The sequence below is a fragment of the Antennarius striatus genome, chromosome 8 (assembly GCF_040054535.1).
Source record: "Antennarius striatus isolate MH-2024 chromosome 8, ASM4005453v1, whole genome shotgun sequence".
Lineage (NCBI taxonomy): Eukaryota > Metazoa > Chordata > Actinopteri > Lophiiformes > Antennariidae > Antennarius > Antennarius striatus.
In genome coordinates, this window is record NC_090783.1 from 19,685,077 (window position 1) to 19,698,813 (window position 13,737).

The following is a 13,737-nucleotide window of genomic DNA, read 5'->3' on the forward strand; positions in this document are numbered from 1 at the left end:
GACAAAATCAGAGGAATGTGTAAAGTTATGAGCATGTGCCACATCTCAAGGCAAATTATTTTTGGACCTTTGTAGATGTCTAGTTCTCTGTTCACGTACAGATCTATTTCTATTTTTGAGATATAATATAATTTCAGGCACATCAAGCACAGATGATCTTAACCATGTCAGTTCATTTAAGAGATGAAAAGGAGTCTACCATATGTTGGCATGCATACCAACAGAAATCACATTCTTTTACAGTCCATGTATAGCTTTCTCATTTTTACATTTCCCACATATGTTATTTTGAGTCAGTCTCATGTACTCCCACTCCTTCGCTTGCCAAAATCAATCTGAGGAAAAAGGTTCTGTAACCCCATCCTTCTCTCTCAGCCATCGTAACATGACATTGGAGAAGATTGATCAAGAAATTTATTTTTGGAGTCAGTTACATTACTCCCCTTTGACCTTCAAGGCGGTATTATTTTAATTTTTCATACTTTAGTTCATTTCAAATTGAAATTGATGTCTAAGTTTGTATTGTCTCTATTTCTATGTGCTTTTATTTGCTGTTTGTTTGGTTTTGTTGTTTTCTTTCGTTTTGCTTTTCGCTTTTGCTGGCATCTATAGATCTTCATTTTTGTCAGGGTTTTCCATCTGAATAGATGAAAAGGAGTGTTGCGGTTTCGTGTTAATTTGTCCATTCTTTACCTTGAAAGAATCATAGAGGAAGCGTTACTTTTCTTAATCATACTGAGCTCCTCTTTGTCTGGAATATGTCCACTCAAGGGCTCAGTGAAGTGGAAAGTATTTTGTCTTTGACAATAGGAAGGCCATCTCTTGTGGTATATTTTGGAATTTAGTAAATGCATGATGCAGGGTTCATGAACTGTTGCGTGGTTTAAGTGACGCCTCCTCTTTCTCCTTTTTTGCCTCAGAAATAAATCCCAGACGAGTTCACTCAATCATGGAGGCTTGAATGTGTCTTTCTGTGAATAGATGCATGATGGTATTATGTGTCAAACCTCTATATGTATATTTAACACAGCAAAGGCAGGTACACTATATTCTGCAATGCAAAATCACTGCAGTTCACACAGTGTTTAAAAATGAGTACAGTGTATGGGAGATGTAGCTGGGGCCCAGTGTGCATAAAAGGTTCAGTTATTGAAGGGTTAGTCACTTCTGGTCTGAAGGAAATCCATACAGTGTGCCCTCGTTCCTCACGGTTAATGCGTTCCAGGAACCACACGCGATTAAGGAATTGCGCGATACAGCGACAAACTATTAATCTTATTATATATGGTAATTTAAACGTTTATGAAACTCCCCATACTGATATTATACCACCTCCCACAGTGGTACCTCTACTTACGAAATGAATTTGTTTTGGAGGAAATTTAGTAAGTAGAAAATTTCATAAGTAGAGACATGTTTCCCATGCAAATGCCCAAATCCGTTCCAAGACCCCCAAAATTCAGACATAAATGTTTTATAAAGCATAAAAATGCATCAAAACATGTAACAAATACATGTTACAAGTAGATTATCACACTATAAATGAGATTTGTGCATAATGTAAAAAACTAAGAATAAAGAATGAAAATGATGATCATTTACCTTTTAACTGCTGTCCTCATTGTTTTTTGCCCTCTTTGGTTCATGCGCCCTTGCCTCACAATGCCAAACAACAGAGTGAATTTCAGTCCTCCTTTTGAACTTCTCCAACCACCCAAGCGATGCTTTAGACTCCTTAAACTTCCTTTTGTTTTAATAACGTGGCGATTGTAGATGCATTACTTCCATATTCTTTGGCGTGATCAACCAAACGCGTCCCTTTTTCACGCTTTTCTATTATCTCTTGCTTTGTTTGTACGGACAAAAAACTTGTTTCTTCTTCTTTTCTTTTCCTCTTTTTTCCGTCACTTTCTTGGGGGTCCATAGCGAATACTCAAAAAGTTAATATATTTACATAAAACTATCAGAACACCTCATGGGTCGAGGGCCAAATGACGAGGACGCTGCATAGACACCGATGTAGCTACACACAGAGGTCCCTCTAAGCCAATGGGATGCCAGGATGCTAGGTAAAAGCCAATGACAGAGCAGCTATAAGAATGTTGCGTTCAGGAACCTGTGGGAGCTGCAAGTAGCAGCCCATACTGTATTTTTACCTTCTGTAACTCGAAATTTCTTTCGTAACTAGAGGCTATATTTTCCTGTTGAGGCGTTTCGTAAGTAAAAAAATTTGTATGTAGAGACATTCGTAAGTAGAGGTACCACTGTATCTGTATTATCTTTTCCCACACTCTTATCGACTGTTTAAAACACTTTTGTGTCTCACGTAAGTCCGAGACTTACGGAACGAGCGCACTTCCGGATGCCGTCAGCCAATAGAATGCGCGTACGGTATCACATGACTGCCTACCCAAAATCTGCGATGACGTGAAGTCGCGAGTGTTGATGCGCGAATGCGCAAAGGCGACCTGTATTTTATTTGACGTTGAAGTCGGTCAAGGCCTGTAAATTATTACTGCTGTATTCCACCTGCATGTGGAGGTCACCCAGCCAGGGTGTGTGTGTGTGTGTGTGTGTGTGTGTGTGTGTGTGTGTGTGTGTGTGTGTGTGTGTGTGTGTGTGTGTGTGTGTGTGTGTGTGTGTGTGTGTGTGTGTGTGTGTGTGTGTCTCACCACACATTTTTTATCTGATGTGTGTTGGGCCAAAGTAGCATACAGTGGCATGTGTAGCATGTCATGCTGCCACAGCAGTCAGACCATGACCGTACTTCAGGCTCATCCATCCATAGATCTCTTCTTCTGTCCATCCATCCATGGGCTAAAACACATTACAGAGATGACTGCCTCTGATGTGCCACTTTTCCCCCAGCACTGAAGGTAGACTACCCTCCTATATATGCTGTGAGTGCATCACTGCAATGCTCACATTTGCACTTGACACACAGAATTGATAGCAGAAACATGAAATATGCAGGTTTACTGTCGTGTTTATATATGGGTATTTAACTAAAGTGTTTGTATTTTATGACATTTCACAGAAAGAATGTCTCTATGGCTGTAGTTACTTTGCAGATTAATATTTGACGTGTAAAGCATAACGTGAGCTGAATTAAAGATGACATACTGTACATCAATAAGAATTATTGTCATAATCATATAATGTGGAGAATGTGTGAATTACATTTTATTAATGATGCTTATTTACTTTTAATTAGAATTTAATCAATGTGTGACTCATGTTAGACCAATGCTACTCTGCTACTTAAAATAACTCACATCAGAGCTCTAGTTACATGTCAAGCTACCACACAATTGACCACATTACTTCACTTCCTCTTCCTCTCTCTCGCCCTTTCTTCTTCCTTGTATCCTTCAGCCTCCATGTCCCTCTCACGACTTTCTTGTCCCTTTACTCTTGCTCGTCTCTCATCTTTCGCTCACTTCCTCCCTCTGCAGTCTTGCTGAAATCTTTACGACCCTCTCACTAATGCACTGCTCAATTAGCCTTCGATGAGGTTTCCACTAAAGGCTGGGTAAATAGGTAATTACATGTTGTCATCCCCCACCTCCTGCTAATCCACTCAACTTCACTCCGGTACTCTCTGTCTGCCCCTCTCTCTCCCTCTTGCACTCTCAATATCATGGATGGCTGCCAGAGATGGTCAATAGAGACCCAGCATGGGCCAGTTAGTTACAGATGGCTTAACCCTTCGATTGGCCACATTCAGCACTCTGCTTAGTGCACAGTTTTCACCATTTTCAGCCTTTATTTGAGATCGTTTATCATCAGAATGGGAGAACGGAAACCACTTACTAGCTAAATGCTGATGAAATCCTGCCCGTGTTTAGGGCCATTAAACAGGCCCAGGTGATTTGAACAGTCCAACTACTTTGTCAGAGCATGTCAGTCAGAGAGATGCAATGAATGGTGACAGGTAGTCAGTGATGTTGACATGGGTTTGTGCTTTTTTGTGACTGAGAATCAGAGCTTAGGCTCTTGCTTTTAGGCTCTGATGGTGATTGATGGAATCAAATTCCCTGCCTTAAGACAACGTCTTAAGGCAGCTTTTATTTTGCTTGTTTCTAAGACTGAAATCAACAGAATATTTATCAGATTCACTGCGGCTTAAATAAATTGGTGTAAATGTGTTTTCTTTGGATTTGGATTTTTATTCATGCAAAAAGCTACAGAAGAAGACATGGCCTCTCTCTGTGAGGACCAACCGAACTATTTCACTGAAATATCAAGGAAATAGAACATAGTTAAAGTAAGAGTAATCACCGCCATGAAAAGTGAAACTCAAAACATTTATTCTAAATGGAAATTGAAGTTAGACCCTAGTTATAGTGCAAAGAAATGTGAAATTCCCATTTTAGATACAAGGGAATGCGGAATGCAACAACTCAAAAAATAGGATATTTGAATGACGTTCCAATGATGATTGGAGTACTTACTTTTGAGGTAGAGCGGCTATTGTGAGACAATGATTCACAGCCAAAGAGGAAGAGAGTTCAAGGGAGAAACGGTTTTAGTTTTTTTGCTTCAAAGACAGCAAAGCATCAAGTGAGAGAAAAATGCTGTTGAGAAGAAGACAAAAGGGGAGTGAGAGACTAGTCGGGTTGAAGAAAGTGTTAAATGAAGGGACAGGGGGATGAAGGAATGACCGGAAGAAGGAATGAATGGAGGACAAAGTGTTCTGAAAACAGCCAGATATTCTAAATCTTCATCATCGATCAGACACATTTTTCCTCCTCAGTTTGACTTGTTGATTTGTTGTTTGTCTCAGTGTTGTATAAGCCTGACTCAAATGACTTCTCAGAGTATTGGGGGCTCCATCTCAAAGTAAAGATCATGATTTGGTCATTTATTTGGATAAGACCCTATGAATTCCTGTTTCCTATGAAGAATCCAGCAAAGGTTGTGGCTGCCTATTCTAAACATTTCTATTAGCCGCTTTTGGGATAAATGTGTTGTGACTATATTACATTGTGTGCTAAAGCAGGATGTAGTGTGACATTGATCAGAGCTACTTTAGACCTTTTAGTTCAAGTCAGGTTACAAGTTTTCATAAGCAATTGCAAGTCAATGCAAACATTATAAAGAATTGAAACAACTTATATGAGCTTCCTGACAAACCATTGGGATTGAAAAAATGCAAACACAGAGATACTGTATATACCTAACAAAGTTCACCATTTAAATTGACTGACAACTCAAAGTACTTTACAACCCAGCCGGCATTCACCATTCAGTGGAATCATTTGCATCAGGCAAGGTAATCATTCACACAATCACTCACACATCAGTGGAACAGTCAAGGGCACTTGTAGGCTGCAGGTCTGAGGCCTGAACTGCTGACCATCTGATAAGTACACGACCAGTGTCCCACTGAGCCTCAGCCCCCCTGCTGTACAGATCCTGCGAAAGCCAGAGGGATAATAAACCCATCAATGCTACAAATATCGTCATTCCTCCCCTTAAGTGTTCATTAAATGCAGAAATGGTGCATATGAATGTCTGGGGTCGGTAGTGTACATTAACTCTCTACCACACAATACTAGACACTGATTCATATGTAAAAATAAAAGTGGAGGTGTCCTGGTATATTCTTTCTGTTCCCTGCATTTTCTCCAGAATACTGTATATTCAGTGGTTTGTCTTCAATGACACAAATGGGTGAATCTATTAAAATCACAGCACAATTTCAGCGGTTGCTATGACGCTGAGCTGTGTGCTTTTAAAGATCATTGTTTCTCTCAACAACATGCTTAGGGCTTGCTCCTGTAGTTTGTTTGAGTTTATTTTACTTGTACCGTGGGGAGATGACAAATCATGGGTAATCAGTTTGAGCACGAGTGTGTGTGCACATGCAAACTTGTCATATACATCAAACAAACCATCCCCTCAAGTCATTTCCAGCTTTGTGGATTTTGTTGTGTTATGAGACGTACTTTACAAGATTTTTTGCTAATCGCGTTGGTGAACTGTTTGTTATGTATGTGCAGTTAGTGTGTACTTGCAAGGGTTTCTATGACTGACACGGTAGCTCAAAGCAATGTACTAGAACCCACCTTGATTGTGACACAGGACAAGGCAGGGGAATTTAAGGAATGGGTTAGTCTTGTTTGTAAAACATCAGTGCCAGTGCTGCCTCACAAAAAGATTACAAGGGACAGACAGCAGCCATTACTCTCAAGTGGCAAAGCAGTTGTGGACGTAAAAACTCCTGTATCCTGAGCTCATAGACAGGGTTGGATTAATGCCTGCTGCCTGGTTCTCAACTTTCCTCCTATCATCAAAAACATGCATGATGGGAACAGCTGGTTAAGTTGAACCAAGACTGACAAAACAGGACCAAAATTTCCTGTCTATATCTTGGCATTTCTATTAGGCTGCCACTGTTTCAATGTGGAAAATAGTTTTATAATTGTAGTAACTTAATCAGCATGTCTAATTGTATTTAGTGTTTTACATTTGAGAATATCAAATGAAATTTAGACTAGCTGGAACCCGTGAAAATTCCACAATAGCACAATAATATCTGACTTTGTTTTCTTTTTGTTCTTCACTGTCACAAGAAAACCGCTGCGTCGTACAAAGCCGTAACGGCTCCGTGTGTGTGGGACGGACAAAGACAAAGGCCGCTTCGCGTTACGGTCCGGCCATCCGGGTAGACACCGGCTTTGTGAGTTCAGTCCTGGTGAATAAAGCATCGCGGTTCCTCACAGACAACGTGAGGTCCGTCACAATCAAGGAATATAAATCGTAATGTTTGACGAAGCCAAAACGGCTCCGTAAGTGAGAGACATGGACAAATGTGAAGACCAGAGCGAACTCGCCTATAGCAGCTAACTTCCAGGTAGACTCCGGAAGTGTGACAGCGTGAGGTTTTTAAGTGAGCTTAATCAAATATATAGGTGGGGAGATATTCAGTGGAGGGTTTTATTGCCATTACACAAAATTTGCCTTGAGGTGTTCATTTATTTTTATCTGTTTTGTCGGTGTTTCAATATTTCTCCCTTCCATCTGTGCAATGCCTTTGATTTGTAGTCTATACTCCTCTCTCTCATCAGCCACCCATGCTTTATCTTTACGTTTCTTTCAATATTTTCCTCTGTTTTCTAGCCCTAATCCTCTCTTCATCAAAATCTTCTTTCTGCATTAACTGATGTATTTTAACTTTTACCATGTAATTGTACATGAACAGCTAATGTCAGTTGTGTGGTGCAAAGTAAGTCTTCATTGGACAACTAATATTCACTGCTCATGGGTGCATTATTGTATGTTCTAATGATTTAAACTATTTACTGTTTACTTCTCACATAATACTGTCTGTCATATTTTCTCTAAATTTCTTTATTATCCTTGTTCTCCTTATCTTCTGCCTCTTTGATAATGTATTCAGACTTCGTTCTGTCAGAAGTTATCCCATAAATTAGCGTAACTGATCACTGCAGGACTGGCCAGACAGGCAACATACTATACAATTGAGTAATAGGGACTAATATAAGTGAATGGATGTGGGTTGAGGCTGTTCGAGCTTCAGCAGAGGCAGGAGTTTGGGCACCAAACTAGGGTATCTGTTATGCCTCTGGCAATACTAGCAACAACAGCCACCCAGATTAAACTATGTGTGTCTGTGTGTGTGTCTGTGTGTGTGTGTGTGTGTGGTGGGTGGCTCAGGTTATCTCCCTTTTGTCTTCATCCCATACGGTGTTTCTTTTCTCTTTTACCACTCTACTTTCCTGCATTCTCTCTCTCTCTCTCTCTCTCTCTCTCTCTCTCTCTCTCTCTCTCTCTCTCTCTCTCTCTCTCTCCCTCTCTCTCTGTGTGTCTGTCTTATCTAAGCTCTTTAATTAACATTGCATGCTGTGAACTACTAAATAATGCAAGATTTTCCAGCAATATTGAATCAGCCAATGGGATTAGTGGCCACATACCTATCACACACGTACCAGCCAAATTTGCACTAATTCAAATAATAATTAGAACTGATTAATATTAATATTATTCATAATCATATTTTAAATTCACAGTTAAGTTGTTGCAATGACAATATGCACCTTTTTGTTCTGTCATGAATATACAGTATCCCCACATGGCAAATTACATAAGTATTTCAATGTGGTAATGTTAGCATTCTTTTGTAAAATGATATCAAAGACAGATTCTTTAAATATAATTTGCTCCACTGAGAGATATATATACACATATACATATATATATATATATACACCTGAACACTGCCTTTTCATACAGTCTTGCTGAGTGCTTCTTCATACTGTGTTGCAGAGTGCAGAGGACTTAATTTGTGCAGGCAGAGATCTAGGTTATCCCAAAGCAATTGTTTGAGATCAAACCAAGTGGAAAATCCAGTACGGGTTTAGTTGTTTGCTGCCTTGGCTGAAGGGATGCTAAGAGCCCTGGGTACCAATCCCACCCCCCCACCCCCCATTTTTTTAATCAGATGGCTTGTTCAGAAGTGGAGGGGATTATGACTGCTGCTGCCACTGCTGATGAGTATGTCCAGTTTTGGAGAGTCGATAAACACTTGCACATAGACATGACATAGGAAAACACTGACACAGATGCACCCAAACACACGCATAATTACAAAAACACATGTACATTTTCATGCATGTATTTTCAGATGCATCCATATGCATGAGCTCACCGATATGGATATGCATACACATAGAGTAAGGATCCATACAGGTCACATTCATTCAAGTAAAAACACTTTGTGCATAAAATTCTCCCATCACCTTTGCTCACTTTAACTGTCTCCCACTCGACAATGTTAGTTTCTCTACAACAGCAGTGATCTGCCATGTCACATTTTGTCATGCATTTTGAGCTGTGAGATCCCGACACACAGACTGATGGCTGTCTCTTCACATGCCAACCAATCACACCAGTATCCTTACAGATGGCGGAAAGACAGAGGGACAGAGAGACAGTGAAATGCCAAAAATTCTGACTGGAGGAAAGACAGACACTGAGGAACAATTATAGTAAGGGGCATGATCAGAGAGAAAGGGGAAAGAGGCTTCAAAGAGCAGAAATATTTAGAATGTTTAGCATGCTAAAAAAAAATTTGTTTGAAAGATTGCATTGATCTAGCAAAGTTGAGAAGAACAGGGCTAAAAGGAGATTCCAAGGAAGTGAGTTAGCTAAGGATGAAAGTACAGACATTGAGCTGTATGGTGACTAAACACAATGGGCAACCGATAACACTAGTCAATCCCATTTTGATCTCCCCATCATCTATCAATCTGTTTCTCCATCCTCTCAGTCTTACAGCTGTTCATTGCTTTAAATTAATCTCAATTCACACTGTTTTGACTTTTGTTTAGAACCAAATCTGTCATTGAAGTGAGGCCTGCTTTTTAAATGTTTTCGCTTACTTGAGAGATGGAAAAAATTAACTTCAGATGTCAGCTAATGTTTTAATGCTATATGTTTTCCACAAAAATTAGCCACAACTTTGTGAACTCTTCCTCACACATGCACCAAAGCATACCTCCGGGCAATGACTGTATGGTCCTAATGAAGCGAGAAGAGGAAAGGCAGCTGTGTAACTGGGGTGTATGACCCAGCGGGCACTCACACGCTTCCAGCTTGTTTGTTATTGTGGGATATGTGTGTGTGTGTGTGTGTGTGTGTGTGTGTGTGTGTGTGTGTGTGTGTGCGTGCGTGCGTGCGTGCGTGCGTGCGTGTGTGCATGTGTGTATTCTGTGTGCGTGCCTATGCAGTGTGTGTGTGCGTGCATGCAAACTTTTTTAATGGAACATTTTCATTTTCACATTGAAACAAACCAATGACTGCATTTTCTCTTTATGTCTGTCTCTCTCACCAGGTTGTAAGGGCCTGTTTCTATCGTCCTTTTGTACAGTGAGGCAGTGAGCTCACTTTGGATATAGCATGCATGTGTTCATACATCCCATGAGGCATTCTGCCAGTCCGGGCCTACTACTCCTCAGCTTCCTGTTCCTCGCTGATGCCGACTGTAAGTAACTCTCATACCTATACGCAGATCCATAAAGAGGAATTGTTTTACAATTACAGGGTATGAGGCACATGTTTTTTGAATGCATATTGTTTCTACGTGTACATACAAATGCAGAAAACAAAACACCGGGATGACCTGATTTTTCTCTTACAATCTACTCCTGGTAGCACAACCCCCCTGAATGCGTATGTGTGTAAAAGGGTGTGTATTTGAATGTGTGTTGTGTCGTAGGTTTGAAATCAGGCCAGCTGTTTTTGTCCATCCCTCTATTACTTGGCATGGATAGACAGACCACATATGGCAAATCAGATAATATTCCTACTGCTAGTATGATTGTATCAGTTCCGAGTGTGTGTGCGCGTGCATGTGTGTGTGTGTGTGTGTGTGTGTGTGTGTGTGTGTGTGTGTGTGTGTGTGTGTGTGTGTGTGTGTGTGTGAAATCACTGATCACAGCCAGTAAGAAATTTAACGGCATGTAACCATTTTTGTACTTTACCATTCTTTGTATTCATACATTGCGTCTGCAATGTAATGTAGTTACTTTATCGACTCAGCTATTGATTGATCGTTTTATTTCTGCAAAGAGTAGATACATCACTTTTATAAGAGGTAAATATCATATGTTTAGATCAGCCAAAACCCACCTACAATTCACAAATAAAGGCTGAAAAAAGTTACTGGGACTCAATGTGAGCTTGACACATATTTTGTGGTATAGTTAATTCACATATTTTTCATTGCACTGTTTATTCAGCATTAGATTGAACAGAAATTAGTGATTGAATAAAATTGTAAAACTCAAAAATGTTTGTTTTTTTTGTAGTTACTGATTTGCTAACAGTTGTGTTTGACTTTACTAGTACAACATCAATATCATTTTATTGTTCATCATTGATAAAATACATCAGCAACGTTTAACAATTAGTTGATAGACCCATTGACCATTTCAACATTTGTACAATATTTTTATTTTCTGCTGTTCATTCTCTGATGGCTCAATTTAAAAAATTGCATACACAGACAGCTGATGCTGATCAGAAAAATGTCTTTTTGTTCAACCACTTACCATTTTCTGCTGTGGTGTTTAAAAAAAGCAACAAATTTGATAAGAATAATGGAAAGGAAAGAGGAGGAGGTCATGAGCTCACCGTGCTTATTTCCATCCAACAATTCTTTCAGTGAATAATAAGTTTTGTTTGTTGATTTTTTTTTATATATATTTGTCTTAAAAATACATTTCTTTTGTAAAATATGTCGTGGTAGGTGTGACAACAAGAACATCTGTAAAGCAGGTAGATTAAAAATACATCATGTACAAACCCACGGGTCGCAGACCGGCACCGGTCCTCGGGTCAATTCGTACCGGGTTGCATTTGTCTATGAGTCACTCTCAATGCAAAATGCTTGCCTCAATCACAAGAATGCCTCCTTAAGGGCGCAAGTCAGGCCGGTAGACGTGATGTTACGAAGATGTTGCTAATAAAGTTGCTGAATTTGATTCATATATATTATTATATTTAGAAAAAAACATTTTTTTATGCTGGTTTTATCATTTTATTTTGTTGTATTTATCTGCCACACCTTAAAGGCCAGTGAAAATATTGGCTGACATTAAACTGGTGCAAAAAAGGTTGGGGATCACTGACATTCAGCAGTCTCTTGGAGGGAAAATGAAGGTGAGCTCTGAATTTTTGTTTGCCCAATGCTAAATTATATTATAAACTAGCGGGAACCGATGGAAGTTTCACGATAAAACAATAATATCAGACTTCATCCCAAACATATGAAAAGAATAAATAGCTAACTTGTTCTCTGGAGCTAAGGCTAACTAACTGCTAACGTGGAGAGCTCCAGCTAAACAATAGCCAACTGATGCTAGCCAAACTATTGCTGCAACACAACGTGAGACACGGTGATGTCATGTTTGCTAGCGCATATTCCTTCTAGACTACTTTACTACCTGAACAGTGATAACTTCATTTTATTAGAACAGTAAAAGTTGAAGTTTTTGATGATGTAACTTTACAGAGTTGGAAAAATCCTGTTATGAGTGTTGGACACCAGGACGTCCATTACGGTGCCGACGCCATCCTGACCTCCGTTGAGTCTGTAATCTGACAGAGAGACTTTTCAAAATCATCCGTACCGAATGAGATCACAGTAGGGATTCAGCTCGTCTTCATTGGACGAGCATTAATAAACTCAACAGAGTCTGCAGCAGAAACACAACTGGATGGTCTGATGATGTTTCCTTGTTCCTTGTTGGGCATAGATTGGTTGTTGATTGCGTACATGAGCCAGGCTGGAAGGAAACAATGAATGTGAAAGGCGAAGCTTTGATTTCATCCTTTTCAGTTGAGTTTTGCCCATTTTTTTGACGACGGTACGACAGCATTTAGAAAAGTTTTCACCCCTTGCTGTTCGCAAACGGACGGAAGTCGCAAATGTAAGTTTCCTTTTTAGCCGAAGCAGTTATTGTGTAAAAGGACGTTTTGTATACCCCGCATTCATTGGCTCTGGCAAGGTAGTAATTCTCTTTTTGTGACACAATCTTTTCCTCTCTTTCAATTGGAGTTTCACTCAGAATTCGTTGCCGTTTTGTCTCATTCCTGCTGTTTGGATTTTCAAAAACATGAAAATGGTTGGAACAGTTAGGACACTGTAAAATTATGTTAATTGGGAAATCCATCTATAGTTATTTCTTCTACTAACGTAGCAGATGCCTTACGCCATATTGTTCACGTGATTCCTTCCGGCAGATGTGCCACGATTGGTTTGGCGCAGTGATTGGTTGGGTGCTTGATTGACAGGTAGTGGGTGGAGTTGGTGACAGTGTAACAGCATGAGACGTTCAAGTGAGCTTATTCAAATATGTAGGTGGGGAGATGCTATGTACCACTCGCATATCCACTGGAATGAAATTGAGGAAGCCATCCTGAAGTGAAAAAGTGCAGCGTAACACAGAGCCCAGTGAAATTACACACACATAAACAAATCATTATTTTCCTTTCAGGCCCTTGCCCTCTTGTCCCTTGTGCAAGTTCCAGGGTTGGCCAGCAAGGGCCCAGTCAAAACACTATCCACCAAAACATGGATGCCCTAAAAATTCCTCTGTGATGTTAGGGAAACAGCACAGATGCAAAAAATGTGAAAAGGATTCAGACTTATTCTACTCTGTATTTTTCTTTTCACCTTCTTTACCCTGTTCTCATTCACTGACTTTCTCCATTGCTCCTTTCCTGCCTCTTCTTGCCACTTCCATATAATCTGGTGAGAAAGGAGGAGCAGACAGCTTGAGGGGGGAAATGGGAGGAAAGGCTGTTCTTTTCTTTTGATAGTTCATTGTGTATGACATACTGTGCCTCTTTTAATATCAACACTGGATACTTCAGTGTTGAGAATTCAAAAAGGCTTCTGGGACAACTTTTGTGCTCATCTGTGTCTGCATGTTTTCCAATGTGAGACACTGAAATATTTCTTTCATTTGAACATGTCTTCACTGATGAATGGGTTAGACTATGGAATGGAATAGTATGATAGGGCTCATGAAATAGAGGTTATGTCTAGACAGTAACATTGTTATTTTGAAAACTTTATAAACAACTATGAACACACATGTTTGCAACTCAAGCTACAGTCAGAAACACACTAGTAGACTGAGGGTATTAAGATATAGTCAGATGGAACAGCATCTCATATTCATAGCTGGAAACCTTGTATTACAC

General features: G+C 39.8%; 1 protein-coding gene across 7 annotated transcripts in view; it reads left to right on the plus strand.

The window, feature by feature from the left end:
- ptprdb (protein tyrosine phosphatase receptor type Db) overlaps nucleotides 1–13,737 on the plus strand; it is a 160,261-nt gene that overhangs the window by 77,695 nt on the left and 68,829 nt on the right. For all 7 annotated transcript variants that reach the window (XM_068320868.1, XM_068320867.1, XM_068320871.1 and 4 more), the window contains one exon: nucleotides 9,860–10,009. In XM_068320868.1, the coding sequence (XP_068176969.1) occupies nucleotides 9,925–10,009 (85 nt within the window). In that variant the 5' untranslated portion in view covers nucleotides 9,860–9,924. The remainder of the gene's footprint in view (nucleotides 1–9,859; nucleotides 10,010–13,737) is intronic.